This window comes from Megalops cyprinoides, chromosome 11 (genome assembly GCF_013368585.1).
Source record: "Megalops cyprinoides isolate fMegCyp1 chromosome 11, fMegCyp1.pri, whole genome shotgun sequence".
Taxonomy (NCBI): domain Eukaryota; kingdom Metazoa; phylum Chordata; class Actinopteri; order Elopiformes; family Megalopidae; genus Megalops; species Megalops cyprinoides.
In genome coordinates, this window is record NC_050593.1 from 3605001 (window position 1) to 3631182 (window position 26182).

The following is a 26182-nucleotide window of genomic DNA, read 5'->3' on the forward strand; positions in this document are numbered from 1 at the left end:
AATGTTCTAAATGCTTCTGTCTGAAAATAATTAGCGGTGAAAAGAATTGACCTTGTTTGCACTGAAGTTAGGAAAAAAAACTTTGCTGTTTATACTGCTGTTTTCGGTGATTGTAAAAAAGAAAAATGCCTTGCACAAGAAAGGTGTAACCCCATCAGTCTGGTAGGGTTTTGCCGTCAAATGGTCTTGAGAAAATTAAAAGCCAATAAAGTAAACATTAAATTGCCCATAGCAATTGGTGGCTGCCACCTCCATACGCTTGGCAGAGATACTGGTCATGAAATGAGATGCTGCTGCTCAGCTCTGATTGTATTTTTATTCTGCCTTCACATTTTCTGAGTGTTTATTATTGTTACTGTTATTTATGTAGACTATTTAAATTGTTCATGCCACGCCTGTGCTATGCCATTCCCCATCCACTATCACACAAACACAAACAGGGCGAATTTGTGTTTATGATGGAAATACGTAGATTGATTTTTCCTATTGAAAAGGGATATGTTATTGACACTCCTATGAGGTCAGATCAATTATTATACTAGTAGGTTTAATCAATTCCTTACAGTCTGATTTTGAATACAATAATTCCATAGTATAAGCATCATGCCATTACATAAATTGTCTGCATTTTTCTTCCAAAACAGACAAAGATTGTCACCCAGAAGTTCCACCTCAGGGCAGAGAATGAAGAAGACCCCACGCCTGAACCCACCTGTCAAGATCACATGATTGGTAAGGGAGTTATCATTGGACACACTTCCTATCATCTTAAGTACACTTACAGCAGGGTTTCCCAAACCTTTCCTGGAGGACCCCTTGTCCTGCATGTTTTAGATCTCTCCCTGCTCCAACACAGCTGATTCAAATGATCAACTCGTTATGAATTCCTGAAGATGTTTAATAACAAACGGATCATTTAAATCAGCTGTGTTGGAGCAGGGAGAGATCTAAAACATGCAGGACTAGGGGTCCTCCTCAGCATCAGCATTCGTTTTTTTGTTTGTTTTAGTTATGGTTACCTTTTGTGTAGAGACAGAAAATTGAATTGTGTGACTTTGAAATAAAGGTGAGGAGATACTTTCTGAATTGTACCAGTTTTCAATGACATCTCTTTTCAGAGTTAACCCTCCTCTCTCATTTCGGATGTAATTAGTCAGGAGCGCCCACACATTCCCTCATTAAAAGATTATTTAGATAATATCAAAGCTTATTCCAAGTGCAGGAAAAAATGAAGTGCCCCAAATGGAGACATTCTAAGAAGTCAAGCAAAAATTCTTCAATTTAAAAGCAATTACCGTCCACAAGCAAATCTAACGTGCCTGTTAATGAGCTGGAAGTCTTACCCGCCTGCTGTTTGAAGAGAGTGCGCAGAACACTCCCTTGCAGATAGGACCGCTCCATAATCAGCTTGTTTGTGACGTAAGCAGACACCTGCGTTCGATGGGCCGACTCAAAGGCAGATCAAGTGACCCACACTGTCAGGCAGGAAAAGGGTTATGTGCCTCTCCTTTTAATGCCTTCACCTCCTTTGTTTTTTCTGCCTGTTTTTGTGTGTATAAAAATCATGCTCATGTCTATCTGCTGCTTGGTTTGGTAAACCTTTATCATGTCTACCTACATGTTGGTTTGGTAAACCTTGCTAATGTCTACCTACCTTACCTGTTGGTAAGCATCATATCAGCTCATGTTGGTGATGAGATTGGTCGTGTCCAATATTGAGACTGTTACCTTGGAAGTGTAACGTTTTTGGACAGCTTGACCCAAAGTGGTGTATTGACACAGTCCCCCCTCATAGTGAACTAATTAAAGAGTTAAGTGTTTCTAAACGGATGGGGAGGCCAGCTTTGCCTTTGGTTGTGCTTACTCCTTGTTTTCCCATAATTGAGCGGCTTTGTCCACTGCTGCCACCACACTCTGTCTTTAATGACTCCAGTAGATTAATGAATCAACAGATTAGTCAAGCGCAAAGGAGCCCAGTGTGCTTTTTCAGAGATGTGCAGACTGAGCCGTTTGTTTTAATGTCACTGAGGTTTTTATATCCATCGATAACCAAGTTCCTCACGTTCCTGGGTGGTGCTACCAAAGCCCATTTTGTTTGTGTTTTTGACTTGCAGAGTGGGTGGGGGCACAGAAGTAACTTCATTAAAAAAAGAAAACAAATTAAGATGGTCTTCAACACTCTAGGTAGCTATGCGATAGTAACAAATAGAGCAAGTAACTGACTAACAAGCAGTAACAAACAATAAAAAAACACACAAAACACAGAAAAATGTAATATGTAGGCATCCAGTATTAAAAGGCACAGGGTCATCTTGTTAGTAAGTAAAACTGAGGGAAAGCATTTGCTTGGGTATGCCAAACGTGCTGCTTTGTGTGTCCAAGGAGCTGGAGTTGTCTTTCAAATTGACTTTTTACAGAAAACCTAAAATTAATTTCACGCTCCATTTAGATACACAGGAGAAATGATGATTATAAGCTGAACTATTGCCAGGTGACCTTTACAAGTGGGCTTTTTTGACTTGAGGACTAGAGTCTGTGCCAATTAGTAACTGTGCCCCCTTTCAGTAAGAGTCTGACAGTTTTTGGTGAGAAATCATTCTCATTCACAAGTGAACATGTCTGCGTGGACAAAGCCAATGATTGGTCACTTCTGAAGATAATTATACAGTGGAAGATTAGGTTTATTCTGAAAGCTTAATTTAGCACTGCACTCATTGAGTTCAGGTCCTTCTGGTGTCACCTGCCCTCTCACCTGTTTTTGCTGGCTGTCAATGCTGGGAGTCAGTGCCGCACCATTATGTGTACACCTAAAACATCTGCCACCAATACATTTTTTTTCATTAAGACAAGATCATACTGATTTGAAATTGACCTGACATGGTCTTTCTGATTTAACCGGGGGCTGCTTACCATGGAGGGGAGCCTGAAATAAGACTCCTAATTGTTTCTGTATTTTAATAACCTTGATGGCATTTTTAATTCTGCCAGCTAATCACATTTATCCAGCTCTGTTCTGCAGGAAATAAATGTCTCATAAAGATTTAAGCAGTGTCTAGTTTTAGCTCCACAGATCATTCTCTATGTGTCAGCTGTGTGCAGTGAGTTATGCTGTGTGTCACTAGATTCTGGTAGGAGGGATCACGCTAAGCCACACCTGAGTGTGAGACTTTTATGTTTTATCATTGTTCCACATTTAATACCAAATGATTTTTTTGCATTATTGAAGATAAGTTGAAGATAAGGCCTTAATTTATACAAATTCCATTCAGTAATAGGACATGGTCGTCTGCTAATGGCTTTCTGACAATTAGGTCTGAAATGTTGTTATACTTATTATCATAGGGATAAAAGTATAGGTTTTAGTTTTAGCTGCATTATGGTGGGATAAACACATAGATGCTTGTAGAAATTGTATTAGTTACCAAACTATTTTCCCACAGTAACTGCTCAAAGTTAACTGCAGTATCTCAGATGACAGAAGTTTCTGTCACCACAATCAAGTTATCATCCAATCAGGGACAGCCCTTGTCCGCCAGTTCATTTTACACCTGAGTGGGTGAAGGGCTTATATCACCTCTCCTTGGTTTCATTGGCCACAAAGACTTCCACGCCCTGAGGGCTGGGGCTGAAAGTGATGGGGGATGAGAGTAACAGGACAGTGGAGCAAAATCAATGTTCAATCTCTCTTTGGTGCATCTCCTTCTCGCAGCCACAGGGTAGCTTTGCTTTGGACCTCGTTACGCTGTGGACATAAAGATGGGCTTTCCAAAACACTGCCACAAGAGTGATAAATGAACTGCCTCGGCCAGTCACTACAGTTCTCTTTCGCCTGAAATGACACACTTTGCTGTGTTTTGAGACGGGACGACCATTCTTGCTTGAGCTCCCCCCACCCCAGCTCCTCTGTCGAGGGAAGAGAAAGTAACATTTTATCAACATCTGCTAATGGAATCCTCCTCTGGGGATCACCACATGTTAAAAATCATGCGAGCGTGACCGAGAAAGACCGAAGGGAAGTGCAGAAGAAATCAACCTCTTTGCTGTAGTTTCAAGATGAAGAATTTCCCCTGTCTGGTCACCTAATTAGTTCTCCCCTCCCATCCCCATCACTTCGGTGAAGTGCGCAGAAATGTCATCACCACACAACAGCGTGCGGTGTGTGACAGCCGCAGAAGTGTGACTTCTAGATGAGAGAGCCGAAGTGGCTCAGAGACGGAATTGTGAACAACATAAAGGATTCAGGTCTTTCAGCCCTGTGTGGCTGAATTGAGTAACACAGCCAAAGTCTATTCAGCTTTACGGGCACACATGTCCATCACTGAGCTTTCTGCAAACAACTAGTACATGGTGCGCGGCTAATCACACCTCCTCACCCTGCATGAGAGTGATGCTTCTACATTCAGCGACACAGTAACAGGGCCATCTGTCACTTGATGTCCTGCGCACACCCCAGCTGCAAAACCTGTCACAGCGTGGCTGGCAGAACATAGTGGCAGTGTGGGTGGTACAAGGGGACACTCAGGAACATACAGGCGTTCTCTAAAATTCTGTACAGGAGGTGGGCGTCATATGACCAACTGCCACTGCATGCCAGCAGCAGGCGAGTAGCACTGCGTAACTTTGTAATGTGTAATGTGGATTGACATGGGCTGGGCTGAAGAGGCAGGAAAACAGCCCTGACAGAGGTCAGTAGAATACTTTGGGTCAGTAGAATACTTTGGGAATACTTAACGATTTAAATGTCTGCTGAAAACATGACAAATTCCAACCCAAATTGCTGAACCCATCTTAGCATGAAACTGTAGCATATAAATGTTGGTTCTTCCCATGAACACAATTTATGAAATATGCAGGAATTACTAAACATAAGAGAACATTTTTCATAAGAAATGTAAGGCTATCCTTTCTTCCACTGGCCTGCAAGTGCATAATGGCAAACGTGTTCCGCAGCCACTTGCAGCAGCGGTGCAGGTATACTTTTACAACATTTCAGATGAGGGGGGCAAGCAGACAGACATCGATAAACATGAGCAAGCACTGGCCCCAGGTTTCTTTGCACCTTCACATGCACACTTCCCCCACTGAGGTTTCACATCTTGCAGAGATTAAAGGCAGATCTGAGAGGGGACGGCCAAAGGGAGGAATAAACACAAGAGGTTCTGGCAGGAGGTGATTAAGAACCCAGACTATGTGTTTTGATTTCACCGTAGATCTATTTGGAATCTAACCTTCCCGGAGGTAAAGTGGTTTGAGTGAAGAAAGTAGCTGATCCGAGATCTTTGATGGGAGAGGGGAAGGGGGAGGAGGGGTAGTGAGCCTCCCAAATTATATCTAACTTAGTGCACAGGAAGAGGTGCAGCATTTTCCCTAGAACAAGATGAAGCATTTTCTCTCTGTGTAGCAACGTTCATATTCAGTGTGTCAGATTTCATATCCATGTATATTTATTTTTAACTGTCATTTAGAGGGAGACAGGTCTGAAATGTTTGGGAAATGTATGTTTGCCCCTGACTGACATATATCCATCAGCACAAATAATTTAAATAAATAATTTAATCAGAATAACTCAGTAGTTACTAAACATTCGATATTTGCAACCTTTTGTGTTGTGGTTGCTGCAAAACTTTTTCATTTCTTTTAAAGATTAACATTATTCCCCAAAAGTCAGTGGGCAACCTTTTGCAGCACAGATTCTGTGTATTTTTCTTTAATTTTTTTGCAGAATGGAGAACAAACAGTAACTATATGCATCTGTCAGTAAGGCATAGAAACCCCCTGCCCAGGACTTGTGAGATCACAGATAGCAGTAATTAGTGGGAACAGAAAGCAAAGAGAAGTAAGAAGAAAAAGACTGGAGGAAACAATAAAACAATATACTCAGCTAAGTATCAAAATGATGCACATTGACTGGCAGTTGCCTGCTTTGTCATGCCTACTTTAAACATTTCTTGTAATGGTGCAAGGAAAGAGAACTCCTTAATTGAGGACTTAGTCTATTTCAAAAGATTAGATCTCTGTATCTAATGGAAAATTGCTTATCAGGAAGAAGGCATAATGAAAATGATTTCAAGAGCCTCTGTCCTTTTAATGTATTTGGGAGTTAAGCAGAAAGAAAATCCTTAAAACTTTTCAAAAACATATTGTTCTATCGTGGTGTTATCTCAATTTACACCAGGCAAATGACCATCCAGAGTCGGAGTTGAAAACTATGTGTCTTTAACGGAACACTTGTTTCACATGCAACATTGTGCACACAGATTCCCCTAATGCTCTGCAGTAATCAATTACGGGCGTCAGAAGGGAACATAATACTCCACAATAGTACCTAGATGATACATGACACATATTTTGTTGTATGCACCCTGATAGTTTATTTACGTCCTGAATATTCAATAAAATTAATGAAATTTGCAGTGTATTGAATATTGGGTCCATGTGGTCATTTAAGGGCATATTAATACATCACATGTATTCAGATGGATGCTTTCAGATGGTAGATAATTGGACAATTCTTTTTCACTTTTATTAGATAGAAAGGTGAGATTTTCCAGGTAAGCCTTTCCTCACTGGTGCTCAAAGAAGCTCTCTAATGCATAACTTCTCAGAATGCTCTTTGATGAAAATTTTCTTTTTTTTGGAGAAATCCACTTGGCTCATCTGTTGCAAGCAATGGATTGTTGGAAACAGCTGAACACTGTTTCATGGCATTAATAGTGTGTATAAAGACTTTTTAAAATATGAAAATGATAGAATGTTTGCTTTACACCAAAGATCTTAGTTTTTTATTGCTGGAAGACTTTTTTATATGTAACTGCATTTGACTCATCATATGCTAGGCTTGTTGGCTTGACAGCATCTACACACTCGTCTGAATTAGTTGTGTAAGGAGCTCACTCAACATTTTAAAGACTTTTTAGTGGACATTTACAAAAACAAGATGCTGAATTGATTAATAGTTGCTGAATTGATTAAAGATTGAGGAAACACTTTAAATTTACTGTAGGGTCCATCAAGCCAAATGAACAGGATTGATTAACCATCTGGAGGAAAACTATATGATATGAGTAAGGGATTAAAAGTTTTTCGGTGGTAACATTTTCACTTTTAACCTCCAGAAAGAACATATGTAATTCTCAGCATTGTTTCTTTTCATTAATTCAGATTAATGCAATTCAATCTCCTTTCTTTAGATTCTGTTACATTTGTGCAACTCGTGTATGTAGCACCATGTGAGACTGCAAAACAGACTTTATTAGATTCTCTCTGTTCAGATTGCATCTTTGCTCTCACATCATATTTGCTGTATTGTACTGTATTTTAATTTAGCCTTCCTAACTGAGGGCATTCCTTTTTGTTTTCATGTTGGTGTTATTTCATCCCTTTTCATGTATTTCCTTAGTCAACATGATAATATCAATATACTGTATGTAGAGCATTTTCTTTTTCAGTTCTGGCTATTATACAGCAATTAGCGAGGAAAAATTAGCCAACATCATTCACGGTTACAAATAATTGGATCATAGCAAACAGCAATCCATCTGTTTTGCTCCCGAGAAAGACCTCTGCAAAGAGCAGAGTGCAAAAAAAAAAAAAAAAAAACCTGAACCATCTGTTGAATAAATGTCCTTAAATTACCACACAGCGTGGAACATTTTTGAGTGCAAAATCTGTCCTTCTCCCTGGCGTAACATAATAACAATGTAGGAGGCAAGAGAAAATCAGGGACAAATTGACATTCGTGACCATGCTGAGGACTAAATGCGCTAGATTAGATTTGGAACCTTTCTGTGCAGAAGTTAAAAAAAGAAAAGGATTCAGCCAGGATCCCTGTGTGATACAAATCAAATTACTACTGTTGAATTAATTGGTGATAATTCTTAGGAGTGCTTCTACTATAACATTTGAATACACATACAGTATGCACTAGCATCAACCATGTTTTGCAGCGCTTAAAAATGGACGTTGTACTGTCACGTAGAGATGACTGGAACAGAGATGCCTGGTGCAGCCAGCACTGTGCAAAGCACAAAGACAATGGCGGGCTATGACACATTTAATTTCACTTTTGTTAACTGTTTATCACTCAAAATGTGGATAAATTAAATAATGAATACTGGTGTGTCACTTGTGCCTTCTTATATGACAGGACCTCTTGTCTTACTGGTTTGAGACATCCCATGTGACATGTCTAGATCTGTCATTGATCAGGAAGTATTGTGCTTGAAGAGAAAAGCCACAAACCTATATGCTTTTTTGCTATGCGTAAAATAATTCTCCTGTTTCTCTCTTTTTATTTCCATGTTATTTGAACCCCCCCAAGATGCCCTGTTTTCCCGCAGTCCCTTTCGTTGCTTGTGACTCCAGTGATTCCTTGTTTCTCCACCCCCTCCCCATCATCACATGCTTCTCCTGTACTCCAGGCTCCACCTGCCAGATGCGAACACTGGACAGCGGCATCGGGACCTTCCCCCTCCCTGACTCTGTCGCCCGGGCAACCGGACGGCACCTCCCCAAATCTGCATCAACCCCCGAACAAGCCCTCACCGAAACCCTCCAAGACCTCCCCTCGACCCTCCTGCCAAAATGGAAAGTGCCTTCTCGTTCTGACACCTGCCAGCGCGCCCATAGTGGCATCACCCAGTCCCTCTCTGACCCCACCATGACCGGCAGGGAACTATCAGACCTGCAGAGCAGGCTGCCCAAACCAACCCCTTCAGGTAAGGCCTCAAGCACCCATCCTGGATGTACAGTTTCACTTAATTTGACAATTGGAGTGTAGTGTTATAGCTACCTAATGGTCCAATGGCATGAGAGCCAATATGACCAGCGCAGATGCTCCATGGTAGAGCATCGGTTGAGGGAAGGAATGGTGGTGTCTGTTGAGTTAAAAATCTTGAGCAGGAAGTGTAAGGTGCCTGGTACGGTGACATCTGGATGGAAGAACACTGAAGGGGAATTTAAACGCACTTGGAATGCATTGGTTTGTTCCAGAATTTCATCATTTTTGTTTCATTTCCCCCTAAATAGCACCTGAAATGCAGTCTCTTGTCTTCATGTCCAAATGACGTGTGGGAATTGCAGAAGGGAAAGTGTGTTTAACCACATGCAGATGCCCATAAATAATAATTTTACTTTTGACAGCTTTTGACAAAAGATTTAAGGCTTGCTTTTATTCATGGATCCCTCATAGATTCATGGATCTCAGTATGCTATTTTTATATACTTATGTGAACTGATTCATAATTCATATTAGTTGATTCACTTTATTATTCTCCACCATCATGGATTTTTTGGTCTCGATCCCATGCTAAAAATGTATTAGGTACACACAACATGCACCTTTAAGTGAAAACACTTACTGTAGTCATCTTTGCTTGCCAAAGGAGGCATTGGAGAAACACTTCCGTCGCCTGAAGGCAGTGGCCCCATCTGTCCCATGGTGGTGGCGTCTCCGAACATGCCGTCACAGGAGAGGGCGGCCAACAGCGGCAGCCTCGCCAGCCATCTGTGACATTTATCATATTTATCATAAAAAAGAAGAAAATGACGTCATAAAGACTCCCGCCCACTTCAGGAGAGTGTGCTGCCAGCGATATGAGGCGAGGATGACCAGTCGACTAATTATAGGTGTAAGAGCAGGAGCCTCGCGGGGCGAAGTGATTGCAGTTGGAGAGCGTACGGCCAGCGCGGACACTTGCTTGTGTGACCTCAATACCGCCTCTCAATACAGCCGCGATTATGCCCCTTCATTATAACAAACCAAGACGAAATGCTACAGCTCCACATCACATCATAAGTGTTGGATAAGATGAAAAAGACTACCCCTGATCTCCATGCAAATTGCCCTACTGCTGCAAAAGGAAACACAGTTAATTATATTGTCAGAGCATGGAGTTAAAAAAAGATGAACAAACAAGTGGAAGGGGTCTTTGTGGGGGAGACAGGGGTATGGGGAAAGGGACAGGGTTGTTGAAATTCTTGGCTGTGGTTATAGAGGATGCTTTGTCACTTGAGGTGACAATCTGCCGCTGTGTTTGGTTTTGTTTTTTGTTTATTTCTTCTTTATTCCTGAGCCGCTTTGAGGCTTTGATGCTGAGCTGGAATCAGCTCTGGAAAAGGAAGATGCTAGTAACAGCTGATAGCAGTGATAAGCTGATAGAGTGTGCCCACAAAGCAAAAGCAAGCTAGCTTGGACAACCATTGGCCTTCAGCACCAAAGGAGCACTCCTGGTTTCCTGTCCTCCATACTCAGGGCTTCTACATTACTTTACTTGATGAGATCAATCGTATATTATGATCTACAGAAAAATAAATATTGTAGGGCTGTTTGGTCTGTCCTGTGGGAAATGACTAGTCTACCTCACAGTTATCATTTAATCCACATGTCTAAGGCTTAAACATACTGAAATTTTTTGGAATCCAAAAGTATTTGAAAATGAACTACCCTGGGAAAATGTTCAGTTATCTATATTTTACCAAGTACACAGCAAATCTTTGGTCCTTACCAGGATGACACATAAATTCTGGGTACATCCAGGCAAACAAAACAAGTTTTGAGGGGAACAACCCCAGGTGCATTTCATTTTTCTACGTATTTTGTTAGGATTGGTGGTGATGATCCACCAGTTTGCCAGTTTGTTGTTGTTGCTTTCATCGGTTGGAAATGAACCACAGCAATTTGTCTTTATTGATGTTGTAGGCGGAATGAATAGCAAAAAGCCAACACACACTGACCTCCACATGAGCCCAGTGCAGATGCTTGGGGTCCACGAAAACACGGTCAATAAGAGGAGGAGCAGCAGAGACCATGCCTTGGCCTCGGTAAGAACCAATCGTCTTACCTGGGCATGTCCCTGCTTCTCTTCAGCTTCTTTTCTTGTCTGTGTTTAATGCATTCCATGTCCATTAACGCAAAGGGTTATATACAAGATATACAGCCTAATGCATTATGTCATGTATGCTGCGTACCAGAATTCACAGATTATTCCTTCTTAATGAAATGGACATCAGAGAATGAACAAGATATGGCTTTAAGAGGCCTGGAAAAATACGTGCAAAAACTTTTCAATCTGACAAAATGTTTTTTTGGCAAAAGTTAAAAATTTCTGTGTCACCACTTTAGCTTGTCTGGTGTAAATGACTTCACTTCTCCACTTTCAGAAGAAGGTCTTGCAAGGGGAGCATTTTAAACATGATCATATTGAGTATATAGTCTGCAAGTTATTTATTGAAATGGATTGTTTGCGGCTCCCTCCGATTAAAAGATAAATTGAGTTCCGGAATAGTAATTGCACATTTTTCCCACAGTAATTATGACACATGGAGTCAGAGTGATTTAGAATGCAATTTTATCAATGATATACATCATGCATTCTTATTGCAAGGCTCGAAGTAATAGAAACTCAAGGGGGGCTCAATGGGACAACTCAGGCGTGGACTGGTGTTTTCAGCTATCACCACAGTGCAGCTGAGGAGGTGACAGTGTAGAAAACAGAGATATTTCAAGCCATTTAAAGTTGTGCTTTATCAGAGAACCAGTAGTTGTAGCCCTAAACGAAGACCACAACAATAAAACTCCTGTCTGACCAATCCTTTTAGAGTGTATGAGTGCAAATGCTTGTGCTGAAGTGATAATTTTATGATTGTGTGTACATAAAATATTTTAATTACTCCCATAAATATCTGTGTAATTATTTTTATTATGCACATGACACATCTGTTTATGAAGGCGAAGTGGAGTGCTGATGCTGCAATTTTTTTTGCTGGTTGCTGCACTTAATCAAAGGGGCTCCTCCGGAGCGTGTGTGAGTGGTGGTGGGTCGACTCGTGCCAGTTTGGAGTGAGGCAATGAAGGATGCAGGGACATATTTCTAGTTCCACACAGCCACGTGGACCCACGCCTGTTCAAAGCCCAGAACACCTGCCTGGCAGCTGATGAATTACTGATGCAAATGTTGGTGACAGGGTTAATTTTTATTGAACCTGCTTTGGTAGAGATGGTGGTGGTGGTGGTGGTGGTGGAGGGGAGGGAAGCGTTCACAAATTTTGAAGCTTGCACCACAGAGAGAGGTCTCATGGTCACTGTCATCACCACCCCCCTTCCCACGAGCAGGACCGGGCGCTCCGGGTGTGCACGTACTCCGGCAGCAGCAGTGGCAGCGAGGTGGAAACTGAGCCTGAGACTGAGGCAACCGTCAAACGCCCCTGTTGCCACACTCCACCCCTCAAAAGCAGGAGCAGCAAGCCAGGTCAGTCAGGGGGCATCCCCTCTGTGTGTCTGTGTGTGTATAGGTGTGTGTTTAAGTACATTTTATGTTTTACTTTTCTTTCTTGCTTAAACTAGACTATTTTAGCTCTTTCTCATTGCCCTTTTTTGACCCTTTCTTATGTAAATGACCACAGGTGAGAAGCGTTCATATTATGATATACATGATGAACTCCATGGCTGTGTAGAAAACTGAGTTCAAGATATACATGGATAGCTTTGTATTTTACTGGCTGCTAGCTTCACCAGCGTATTACACCCACTATCTGTTTTTCCTGCCTTTAGGTACAGGGCAATGTATCAATGTTTACAAACAACATGTTTGCAGATTAAGGGCTTCCCTTATCCTCTGCAGTTTCATTATTGAAATATGAAATGTACAAATTATGTTTATGTGTAATATAAATGAATAAATTAACAGTAAAAAACTGTAAGACCTACAGCTTGGCAGCAGTGGTGAGTCCTGTGTGGAGCACTAGCACTGTGTTTTGGGCCTCCATTCTGTCACACTGCAACACACTTAAGTACATTTACATTTATTTGCATTTATTCATTTGGTAGACCCTTTTATCCAACGCGACTTACAAGTGAGTAAGTAGAACTTAATTAAAGCATTATATTCTTCATTTATTAAGGATAGTTGTTTTTTCACAAAATATTTGTGAATTTCATGTTATTGTTGTACATTGCACGCAAACAAACAGCAACACAAACACGAACAAGTCCAATTTGCACATTGTGGTGAGACTGGGCAAAAGTTGTATGTTGAGCTGAGCCAAGATGCTCACAGTGTGAACTGCTGTCCACAGCTGACCAGGAAATGGTGAAGAGGAGCAGCATGGGAAACCGGCTGTCAATCATGGACTTCTACCAACAGGAAGTGCTGGCGCACTACGAGAAGGAGGAGCACAGGAGCAGCAGACAGTGTAGCTCTCCGGGCAAGGAGGGCAGGACTGGAGACCTCCAGAGTGTGAGTCCGCACCCCTTCCCCCTGCAATACTGCCGTAAACTACACTCTCCTTCATGGAGAACAGTCGTCACTTTGGTTTTTGATCATTTTGATTTGCCAGCCTTGCACAAACACCCGATCAGTTGAGTTTTGTTTGCCTTTAGTCATCATTTAATCTCAGCTGGTTAAATACCTGCACAGGAGTCTTCAAAGAAATCTTCTCTGCATGAACTCCAAATCTTCAACCTTTGTTTTCCTGTCATTTATGTCACCAGCAAAGATATGCATTTTGGGGCATTTTTGAGCTCTTAAGTTGCTTTGAATTTCAAATCCATCTTTTCAGGGGAAAGCAAATAACTGTGTTTAATAGTAATGAACTGCAGTGGAAATGCTTTGGCATTGTTTTTACTTTTCGGTTTATGACCTAAGACAAGGTATTTGGCATAAGACAGCAAAGTCACGCTGTAACTGCCCTAACAAAGGATCTGTCACCCAAAAAACCTTTCTCAGAGCAATTACATAGTCTGACTCCACAACTGACATATAGTGAAACATATAGTGAAAAAATAAGCACAAAGTGAGTGTTTTTGTTTCTGAGAATAAAGGAAATCTAAGGCAAAAAATACAAGGAATTGTAAAAAATAAATAAAAATTTAAAGGATAATGAAAACAGTAACAGTGCTTTGGAGTCCTACCATGTAAAAAGTTACAGTGGACACTTGCCTTATTGTCAAGTTTGATATTACCGCATGAATATTCATTAAAATAGATGATTCTGCTATCAGCCAATCAGCCATCCTGTTTGGCTTCAGCAGAGGTCAAGGGATGGGTGTATTGCTTGTTCCTTAGGTTGATGACGTCACATCCTCATTACGGCTCATGGAACACATTTTTTTAGGAAATGTCAAAAAGTGAGCAGTAGCATTATTAGTGGAAAGCGTAACTGAAAAACTGGAAAGGTCTGCACTAATAGGGTCTACTCCATAAATAGCACTTCTGAGAGCTCTCAGACTTATTAGCTTGCTAGCCGGTCAGAAAGAATGAAAGCACTCCTCCAAATATTCTGCATTTAAAGGTGTAGTTTTTCTTTTCATCAAAAACCTGTAAAGCTTCTATTTTGTATGTATGATCTATACGTGTATCATGTAATGCAGACATGACAGAGGAAAACCCACTAACATCATTTTCACATGCTCACTTTCAGCTTCAGTTTAGATACTCCTCACGCACAGAAGATTCCAGAAGACCTATTAGCTAGAGATTACTAATGGGATACTTGACCTTTTTCTTGAGAGCCAAAGAATTATATATATATATTGTAAAAATCTTTTATATATATATATATATATATATATATATATATATATATAATTTTTTTTTTTTTTTTTTTGGCAAGGGGGCCTTCAGCTTTGCCTGCCCCAGTGGCATGAGTTAAGTCACCCAGCAAATAACTCCCATGCTACAGCACTTGGATATTGCAATTTTCATTGGGAGACAGGCTCTGAGTGTCATGTAGGCTGAATTGCCTGCATCAGGGTCCTGAGCAGGATCTTAGGAAGCAGAAAACAACATGCAGCATGTTTTTTTTTACAGGAGAGCGGATCTTGGCAAACACAGCCCTGTTCATTTGACTGATCATATTCTGTTGGGTGCCTGAGTGTAAGATAGCTCTGAAAAACGATATCGCTTAGAACAAAAAAACTGTGCATGCAAGATGGTTGGGCCGTTTGCTCACCTGAATGTAGTGGGTGAACACAGAGCACTAAGGAGTCTCCCTTTATGCGAAACAGATGAACTCATGTAATCATTGATTGTATGATTCACCTTTGCAGTTACATCGTAACTGGTATACCTTTGCATCTTGTTTCTGATGTGGAATATTATAAGCGTGTTGTGTGTATAATCACACGTGTTGTTTGAATAATCTGATGCCCGCCCTAACCTTTTATGTAATTACATTAGTTATGCAGCTGTGGGTACTGGCAAAACAGTATTTGCTACAAGTTACAGAGCACTCACTTCTGTGAGTACTGTCTAATTATACAATACTACACTGTAATTACAATAGGTTGTTTTGCGTGCTCTGTAGAAAGTGTGCCCTGAAATTGCTGTCAAGGCTCTGTGCTAATCTTAGTTACTGGTAGAGTCAGCAGCATTAACAGAGCTAGGGCCTGTTTGTGGCACAGGAGTGACTTTGTTTGCAGGGTGGGGGTTGACAGTCCCCCTTGTGATCACCCGGCGCGAAAGCCACCTAATTGCGTTCGATCTGCTTGCCCCTGCCATGTCACGGGACATTTGCCTACCCACAGTTAACTTCACAGGGTGACAGACGGGGACGGCTGGCAGCAAGGGCAGTCCGCGGGGGCCCCTCTCCCTCTGGCGTAGTGGAGTGACCTCAAAGAAGCCCACCCCGCCCCCTGTCCCCACCTCCCCCACTGGGTGACAGCAAAATCCATATCCTGCAAGAGGACCTGACTCAACTTGGGTCTGAAGAGAGATGCTGCAAGAACCTGCATGTACTTCATGTCCCTCAATTGCATGAGATTGAAAAGGACCTTTGTGTTAAAATAGAAAAGGGGACGGAACAGTAGATTCAATTCTCACGCCTGCCCTCTAGCCAATCAGAGATGACAGTGTGTGGCTTTTAACGATGCTAGGTCTGCAGTGGCAGCCAGTCAGCTACAAACAGAGGAGGCAGAGACTTTATCCTATTATTTATCCTGAACTTGTTTTTGATTGGTTCACCATGTTAATGAGAATGGTAGATGAATTAAAGATCACTCATTAGTATCTGGTCCCTACTTGCCCAATTTGCTGGCACTAAAGTGGTAGCACTTTTATGCACTTCACTGAAACAACTTAAGTCACAACCACAGAATTTCAGTTGACTTAAATTTAAACTCTTATCTCTATCACAATCAGAATAATTTCATCTACACCTATTCTTTCCTGTAATTAACATTATTGAAATAAAATTGCACAGAGGTAGTGCTACTGTACCACAGTAGAAACAATTAAGTAAAAATCAGCCCCTGGCTAATTATCAGACATTTAATGTCTGAGAAGCCTCGAAGCTCAGCAGAGTCCTTCTTATTGCAAACAGCACAGCGCTTTATTTGCAGGATGGAGATGTGTGTGTGATGTGTATGGGGAATCACAGCGCTGCCTGTCCCAGCAGCGGCTGCTTCCTGGTGTGGCACGCAGTGTTTTGAGATTGACACTGCCGGGACCAGAGCTGTGGTCTGGCTCCTCTAATGAGGGTTTATAGGAGGAGATGGAGCCAGGGCAGCCAGCTTTACCTTCTGATGGGGCTCCCTGCAGGAATGCGAGGCGTCGGGCGAGGAGGCTGTGCAGCAGACCTGCAAAGAGCACATCGACCCGAGAGCCAAACAAGGAGGCTCTCTTTAGACACGGCTGTGCGCAAAGATGAGAGCGGATAGGGGACAACAACCACTAGTGCCAAAGAGTAATCCGGTTAATTGACTTGCGGCTCAGATGAAACACACAGACACACTCACATACATGCACGCACACATACATATACACAGACAGACACCACTTAAAAGTCATGCCTGTATCCTTGGTGATTGTGGAGGGAGGTATTGCTATGGTATGCAGACAGGCATTTCAGCAGACTGGCTTTAGTCTTCCTTGTAGTCCTAAGCTGGCCACCCCAGAGCTGCCTGCCTCTGTGGGATGTAGCAGCAGAATCTGCCATGGTGTTTCCTTTATACTCAGTTTTATTCATAAGGATAGAGATAAGTAATAGAAACATGGGCCCAGATTTACAAGACATTATATGCAGGAAATCAAAATGGTCAGACGGGTCTTATTCCACACTGGCTTACTGTGGTGCTACTAACCTACAGAGAAGTGAAACACATTGTGGCATGTGTGTGTGTGTGTCTCTATGTGTGTTTGACAGAAAGTATATATGTATGTGTGCATTCATGTGTCTGTCTTTATGTGTATCTATATCTCTATATCCCTTCAAGGTTCTGGTGTGCAGGGTATAGCTCTGCTCTGTGTATGTGCATGTGTGTGGGTGTGTATAAGAGGAGAGATTTTGTGTATGTTTGCGTGCGTGTGTGTGTGGGGAGGGGGCGGGGTGGAAGAAAGAGAAATTTTGTGTGTGTGAGGGAGGCAGAGAAAATGGGGCTGAGGTGAAAGGTGTGCAGTGAAAACAGCATATTGGGGGTGGATGATTAGAGGCACAGGAGGAGAGTTCACACCTAGATCAAAGGAAACAACAGCGAGAGGAGGATGTGAGGAGAGAGCAGAGGAAACAGACAAAGCTCTGCCTGGTTAACCACAAGGACAAACACAGGATGGTGCTGAGCAGAGGGAGACAGAGGAAAAAACACAAGAAGGGCCACACTAGAAGCTTTTAATCACAAATAGACCCTTCCACAACTGTTATTTTTAGTTGGATATATGTTAAATTTGCTATTATCGTTTTAATGGTTTGACAATAAATCACCCACAAATCTGCTTCAGATTACCTTTGCACGCAAATCTGTAAGATCCCATGCAAACCACAGTTATGAATAATAAATGCTTGCCGCACTCCGTAATTAACTAAATGCATCAATGCTTAATGTAGGTGCTAATATCCCACCATTTAAAAGTAAAGCATCATACGTACATGTCTCCATCCTTCAGTTAATTCATAGCCCCACGCAGGCCTTCCCATGTACTTTCCAGTGTGAGATGTGACTGGGGAGGGAGGTATTGAGTCCTTATCAGAGATGGCACTAGTTTAGGTGCTTTGGGAAGGGCTCAGTGGTGTGATTTAAGTGCCTTTAATAACCTTTCACAAACACTCAGAAGAGTGATGTGAACTTCGGCGGTTCCCATCAGCGGTCCCTGTGGCCCCGGCTGGCCCCCATTCATCATCCCGACACCTCCTGACAGCTTCGCCAGCGCCCGTCCCCTTCTCCCCCTCTCACCCTCCCCACCCCCACCCCCCCACCCCAGGCCTGATCGGTAAGAGATTGCCCCCTGTGCCAGGCCAACAGGAGAACACGGTGTGATGCAAGCCTTTTAGGCAGGGTCAAGGGTGTGTCCTGAAACCTTTCTTCATGACCAGAGTACTGGTTTGGCCACAACTGGAGGCAGCAACGTAGAGAGTGCGTCTCTTACTGACTTACTTACAGAGTGAATGATTCCCTGTCTGTCTAACTAAATGAGTGACTCACTCACTCATTTATTCAATGACTCATTGAATGAGTGATTCACTGACTGACCGACTCACTGGCAATAGGGTGCTCCAGCTCCTGCAGTAACAACATTCTACCACTAGAGGCCAGCAAAAAAGTCACATTGGTGCATCTATGCAATGCTTGTTCGGTTTGCTTCCCAGCCAATCGCAAACTTACTTTATCATCAATAGCCATTTAATCAATTTGTTTATTGGGATAGCCTACTCTATAAAATTGTAGTACAGAGCTCAGTGTAGTCAGAGAAATGACTGTTCCAGCATGAATATGAGGTTGACACAGAGGACCGAGGTGTCCAACAGACACTGGTGTGAAACTGTTCTTTATGTGCTACCTTGCAAGGCATACAGGCTTAGTGCGCACTGTATTGAGCAAAGCATTAAGCAAAGTGTTAAAAAAGCCCATGCTTCAGATGTGTGAAGATGTGCTTTGCATAACATATATATTTTTATTATTGCAAGATCTTTTCCCCTCAGTCTACTTTGTCTATTCATATTTCATCACATAAACACCCTTGATTGTGGTGCTTTGCTCTCACTTGCTCCATCAATTGTGACCGCCAGTGTGATAAGGACCTCAGCTACACTGCCAGCAGCGTCAGTGGCGGCGATGTGATTGAAAGCCGACTGAGTTGGAGGGAAAGGGACCGCCTGGTAAGGGAGGGAATGCCGAATGTGGCCAGCTGGCTTTTCAGGTGATCCCCTCCACTGCTGTTGCCCGTTCCTCATGTGGCTCTACAGTGAAAGGCTCAAGCTCAGGCAGGAGCCATGACGGTCCAGGGATAAATCACTGGGGCAAATGATGGTTCACACTGTCAAAAAAAAACTCAGTGAGTGCCCATGCTCTGTCTGTGTGCTGCTAAAAAAAATTGTGCATTATGCACAAGAACAGAAGTGTTTCCATCCCAAATCCACTCAAAACCTTGGATTGAAACATAATCCTTTGTTGTCTGCCAGTAGGTATTTAAGGAGCAGATAAAGAGTTTCCTTTCTGCCCAGCAACTGCCAGAGATTACAGATGTGTGTACACATTCTGTCATAGATAAAATACAAAATAATTAGATCAACTGGTCTACTAGTAAGTTTTGTAACCATCATTTAGTACAGATATAGGTCTGAAATGCATGTGTTATTTGGTGCACACTGACCACAACAGACAATGTTAAAGCTACCATCAACTGTCACCAGTAAACCTTTTTAGATACTTAGGTGACTCATTTATTTTAATGCATAATTTTACTTTACAATTAAGCAACTGAGTCTATATGACCCCATAGAAACAAATGAAAAGGACTATGTTTCATTTGCTTTTCATTATAAATTGAATTTTCACCTTGGCATGGTCTTTTATTTTGTCTCTTGGATTTTCATTTAGTTTTAGACCTCTACATTTTTTGACTGGAGGGCATTTTTTTGTTGCTATGTAATTCTGTCTCTTTCTCTCCCTCTCTCCCCAAACGATGTTCTCTCTGTTTCTCATTATAACTGGGTACTTCTGGTGGTTCATAATTTTTCACAGTCTGTCAGAGGACAGACTGACCGTAGCCATCCCATGTCCAGGAGGCAGCTTCTTTTTACCAGCTCCTCTGTTTCCATGGCATCAAATGGAGCCGATTGTCAGGAAGGATGTTGTAGCTGCTCCCCCACCCCCCGAAAACACCCACACCCCTCAAGACAAGGGCAGTAATTGTGTTTCTCCAAATCAAACCCAATCACAGATAAGGGCCCCTCTCCCACCGGGAGAGAATGGATCCCTGTGCCATTCGGCAGGAGGGCGGGGGCACCGATTGTCATTCCCCTCCGTCGCTGGCTGCTCCTGCTAATCACTGATCGCAATCAGGGGAAGGCCGCTGAAGCCTGTCCGGCCCACCTCTCCCCCATTCCCACTGCCAGTGAGCATGCAGCTGTCGCCGCGGTGAGCCGCTGAGCACAACACACTGGATGAATGGGCTTCTGTCCAAAACACTCTCTGACAGAAGATGGGGCCGCTCCTCCTTACACATGTATTTATATTTTTGTTTGTTATCTTGCTGTTTAGAAAATTATTTTTTTTCTGTATATTATTTCTATTTATCATCCAATTTAGCTGATTTTCAAAAGAATCTGAGATCACTAACAGGGCTTCAGTTTGTGCCATGTTGTAAAGGCAAGCTTTGACTGTGTTAAAAGGCATTGCAGAACTGCACAATTAACAATTCAGTTACTATGACAGTTTATGGCACAACACAGTGTATTTGTATCAAACCGGGTATGATTCTTATAAGTGATCTTTTTATATGTGGTTGTATTTGTCCTCAAGATGTTGATCACTATAATTGATTGATTGCTCATGAGTTGTCCTTAAAAGCTTAGGGTGCTGCATATCCATTTGGAAATTGTTGTTACCAGTGAAATCTGGGTATTGTTTCTGGATGTGGCTAATGTGTTTGTCTATATCTGCACGAGCTGAACGAAGCATGAATTCCTGCAGGAGTGTGATTGTATCTGCCCCTTCAATCTGAAGGCAATCCCTCAATCAGCCCCTCATAAAACACGGCACACCCAGTAAAACAGCTCAGCCGCAGCTGCCTCACCAAGACCGTCAGTCCCGCGCCACCGGCAGCACCACAGAGCAAACTGTAATGAAAAGGAAAACGCACGCTAAAGCATGCTCAAGGTCACTCCTCTGCCATGACGAATAACGCCGTCCAGCAATCCATCAAAACAAAAAAAAAAATAAAAATGTGGCACTCACAAGCAAAAGCGACACCAGCTGTAATATTACTGCAGGCATGCCCAGGCTGTTGTAATGTTTGCAGTGGCCTGCAAATATGCAGTTTGCCCTCATTTCTGACTCTGACCCCTGCAGCCTCCTCTGTAAGCTTTTGGAGGTGCCCATGTCACAGACAGAATAAGCTGCAGCCTCAGGTATTGACTTTCCGAGAGGGATATGATGTGTGGAGATGAGTCCGGCCCTGTGGAAGCCCACAGTGGGTGGCCCACAGTGGGTGGCACTGTGCCTGCTGCCTAACAGGGCATAGCCCATGGGACAGGCTCTGGCTGGGTTATCCCCTCCCTCGCACCAAAATTTCAGCTCTAGCAGAATGCTGAGGGCGTACAGCTTCATGATACGGTTGTGCGGTATCTCTGAAACGCATTGTTATCCAGCATGTTCAGATAGGGGTTGGATGGGGGTGGATCGCCTCAATTATCAGAGGAGGCATCACAGCTTCAAGGAAGAGCAAATAGAGGGGAGGTCAGGGGGGTGCTGTGCATGAAGCAAAATAGGCTGCTGCCAGTTTAATAGGAAGTTCCCGCAGCAAGCCGGCGTTTCCCCAGGAACATTCCTCCGAGGGCGCGGTAGAACTGATTTCTGTGTGGATGGTGGAAATCTGTGGAGAGAAAAAGCAACTGGAAAACATACAAGGCCAGCTAAGGTGGAGACTACACTGGGAAGAAACAATCTCTAAAAAGGGGCATATTAAGCATGGCAACTGCTGGGGTAGAATATGAACAGCAACAGGAAAAAAACCTGCAAAAGTGTTGGAGTGCGTTTTAAGTGGGCTGCTGGGTGAGAGCATACCTAGTTTAGGACAGGCGTCAGTTTTCTCTCAAAACTTTTATATATGAGTTTGTTTTTTTCTTGCCAACTGAAGTTGAAGCAGAGTTTCTATGCAGGCGTTATGGCTCGGAGGTGTTTCTCTTCTCTATGTTGTTTGATGAGTGGCCAAGACCTCTTACATAATGGCCCTTTGTAGAGCATCTTTTGAATGGACATGGACAGGGCTGTCAGGTCATTGTATCACGTTGTAGCTGTAATGCTGGAATCTTAAATAATTGTTCACTTTGAATTCAGGGGGACCTCAGTCAATGCTCACTCTCAAGGTGTGAAAGAGGTTGCACATTTCTGGGCATAACCGTCTCAGCTAATTGATTGCGAGAGCATGCTGTCACACTCCTTATGAAAAAGATAAAACGAGGGAAAAAAAAACAAAGATGCTTTTCCCGTAGCATCTGTTCAGGTTGTCACCCCGAGAGCACATGATGAAATAAATCCATAAAACTCGCTTCAAAAGCCCCTAGACAAAAAGGGGGGAAAAGCACCAAGTTGTTTCCAGAGTGGAAACATGGAAAGGGGTCTTTTGGTCAGACAGGCTTAGGGGGATTTTGGATAACAGACAGTTCTTACTGTATGACTTATTAGTCCTTTAATGCTTCAGTTTCACCAGAAATTGGTGGATGAACACGTTCTTTTCATTTTTGGTTTTATTAATGGCAGTTGTTAAAACGTTTCATGGTGTTACTGTTTGGTCTGCTGATGGACATTGTTATTTCTTTCTGTGTCTGTGTGCATATGTGCATGGAGAGTGCAGAAATAGAACGTGGATGATTTTAATATGACAGCTTGAGTGGCAGATGTCTGAGTCCCCACTGCACCTCTGTAACACACACCTGGTGGTCAACACCGAGGCACACAACAACTTCATAAGCAATACATGAATGTGCATAAACACATCAACTGACGCTGATTGTCATAGGCTGTGCTGTCACTGTTAATGAGTGATATTACCATCATATCATGATTTGATGTTATTTTAAATCCACCTTTGTCATGGATATTGACACAGTATACATAGAGACAGTTTATGTCAGCAGGCAAATGGGTTTATGAATGCTGATATTGGTTACATTACATTTATGAAAATGTTACATAGTTCTAGTGAAGGTGCTGTGCATTTATTATGATGGACCCTCTCACAAAGGCTTCCTCCATAATCCTGTCCATGGTAGTATCTTAAATATATTATTTTGAAAAATAAAGGAAGTTTAAAGTTCCCTCTCACAACATTTAACCACTTGTCAACAAGTGAGTTTGTACTGTTAGTATTTCATCATCAGTAATTATCTTTAGTATTTAATTAAATCAGTAAATCAATGTATTCTTTGATTGGCTTTATGGAAGTGGGTTCATATTTCAGGTGGGCATTCCCTAGAGAAACTAAATGAAATGCATATATAACATTTTACCTCATTTTAAGTTTCTGGGAAAATTGCCTAATGTTCCCCTTGTACATGTTTTTAGTAGCAGTACCTCCAGTTGTCTGACTCAGATTAGTTTGTACTGGTGACCATTAAATTCCAAGTGTTTTTTTTTTCTTTTTACACTTAAATTGTCGTTGTAAATTGCCCATATGGCCACATTCTCCAGATTTGAAGCAGAGCCAAATCGAATCTCTTATACAGCCATTGGAGGCTTCTGTAGAAAAAGTTTTTCCTGGAGTCTTGATACAAGTTTTTTCCCCCCAAACAATAGTGTGCATAAACATTGTGCATACTGTATATTTATAGAATAAGGATGGTGGAGAAAACTTGTTATACGAGAAGGTGTATTTATAAATCATTGCAGTTGTGTGGTTCTCATATTTTCCCTGTGCAGTTCAAACACAACCCCATCATATAACACTCTTTTCTTTCTTTCGGTGCAGAAATGCAATGACCTGGATGAGACAACGGGCGAGAGGAAGAAGCTGGGCTTTTCCGGTGTTTCCTTAGAGTCCCTCAACATGCTAAACAGCAACGGGGGGGCACTCCCCGAGAGTGAGCGGAAGAAGGGCGCAAACAGGCCCCCCAGGGACAGGGAGGAGCTGGGCCGGAGTGATGAGCCCTCATCCAGCTGCTCTGACAAGCCGGGTGGGGACAACCTGGGTTCCCTGAGCGACTCGCTCTATGACAGCTTCTCGTCCTGCACCAGCCAGGGCTCCAACGAGGTGTAGAGGCCGTCAGGTTCCCATCTGCCAAGGAAGCACTTAAAGAAAAAAATGGAGGAAACAAGGAGATCCCAGCAGCAGAGAATCATGCTGGGGAAAAATAACTGACCAACTAACCAGTTCATGGAAAAAGGACAGCAATACGCAGAATCTGCAGCTGTACTGAGTTTTTAAAATCTTTTTTAATTGATCCCATTCAGGGATTCTTTATCATTGCACTGTAACAAATACTGTACAAAGTTTTCTAGGAATTTTAAGTGAAAATATATTTGTAGCAACTACAAACAACAAAGAACAGAAAGCAATAGACAGCCACCTGGTTCCATCATCCATGTTTACAAATCAGTCTGACACATGCATTACTTTTTTTTTGTTGTTGTTGTTGTTTTTGGTCCATCAGATTACCAGCATTTGCGCTGGTCAAATCCAGGTAAATGTTGTGTTTTGATGTGGTCCTCTGGATCTTACAGACATAGACAGGGGGTAACAATGGTGCGGGACAAAGGCAGTATCCAAATATGCAGGCTGACGCAAAGGAGCTCTGAAAAGAGAGATGCAGTGGGCTCTTCAATCCTGCCAACTTTGTGGACTCTCCTTAACTTTGACAGATTTAAGCGGTGCTGTTGTTCTCCCTTAATTGGATCACATTCAGCATTCAGTGGTTATAAATGCAAAATGTGTAAAGGACAGAAGTGCACTTTTAGATGAGGTTAAGGACAAACAGCAAAATGGTACGATTGAATACAATCCTTAACTTTCAAACTTTTGTATAGATCTTTTTGCTTCCACTTACAAGCATTCAAGGAACCCCTCCCCCCCCCAAAAAATGACAACCTCCTCAAACATTGAGGAACAGCAATAATGACAAAATCAAGGATGACAAGAAGTCACAGATTCCTGTGACCCTTATACCTGTGTACATACACTTCAGTTGCATTAGTGAGTTATCCATCATACCATCTTGGTTTTATGGTCCCACACTGCGCCACAAGTCACAGCCAGGCTGTAGAACTGCTGATACCTAAAAGCCACATTGCAAACAGTGTAAGTGATGGCAGACACCTGATTACAACAGAGGAGAATACTGGCTTATCTACTGGACAGACCTCTCCTCTTCAGCTTGCTTCATAAAGTAATGACATTAGCGTAAAATATAAGAATATTGCTTATAATTTGCTTATAAAAAAGCATTTGAGTTGAAGCTTGGGGAAAGGTTGGTCTGAGGTTTAAAGGTAAGAATAGAGTACTGAATATCTGATAGAAAGTAACTTCAAACTGGTGTCACTAAATAGGTGCCATGTGCTTACTGTTTGTCTAATTAAAGAATAGACACATGGGTATTGGGGTCACTCGAATGTCTGTTCAGTCTAATTACAGCGCATTTTGTCCTAGACTTTAAGGTATGAATTTAAGTATTTTTATTTATTTATTTATTTTTTGCCTTTCTTACACAACAGAATGTGATTACTGCAGTGGTAGTTCTGATGCTGTTAGTAATGTGATTGATATGTGAGAAACAAACAAAAAAAAAAAAACAACACATTTTTAAGTTGTTACTCAAAGTTAAGGACAATGCATATTACAGTTAGATTGAACTGGGACTTAAGTCTGTGAAGAGAAAATAATATCAAACCTGCTTCATATGCATCCAACCAGTTGGAATGTGTACATGTGATTCTATGGAATGATTGGGTTGATGTTTGTAGCTCAGGGAAAATTGCAACTAACAGAAATTGTATGAATTATTATTATTATTATTATTATTATTATTATTAAGTAACAATGAACTATATGACCTCATTTGAAAGAGGAACATGAAATGTCAACACAAGCAACATTTCTGAAACAAATCAGCTGCACGGCTAACCACAAAACCTTTAGTTTTCACACACTAATCGATTTCCTCGCACACATTGTACATAAAGTTTTTGACCATTTTCAAGCATTAGTTTTATTGCCATTTTTATGTATTTTTTTATTGTTTGTTCTCTGTTGTGATGTGA

The 26182-nt window shown here is 42.0% G+C and overlaps 1 protein-coding gene across 1 annotated transcript in view; it reads left to right on the forward strand.

Moving 5' to 3' along the window:
* Window positions 1-24488, forward strand: part of LOC118785797 (nck-associated protein 5-like) — a 191486-nt gene extending 166998 nt beyond the window's left edge. Inside the window, exons 14-19 of the mRNA XM_036540733.1 lie at window positions 645-732; window positions 8421-8717; window positions 10700-10821; window positions 12113-12248; window positions 13075-13235; window positions 23898-24488. Of these exons, the coding sequence (XP_036396626.1) occupies window positions 645-732; window positions 8421-8717; window positions 10700-10821; window positions 12113-12248; window positions 13075-13235; window positions 23898-24185 (1092 nt within the window). The 3' untranslated portion in view covers window positions 24186-24488. The remainder of the gene's footprint in view (window positions 1-644; window positions 733-8420; window positions 8718-10699; window positions 10822-12112; window positions 12249-13074; window positions 13236-23897) is intronic.
* Window positions 24489-26182: the final 1694 nt, after the last annotated feature.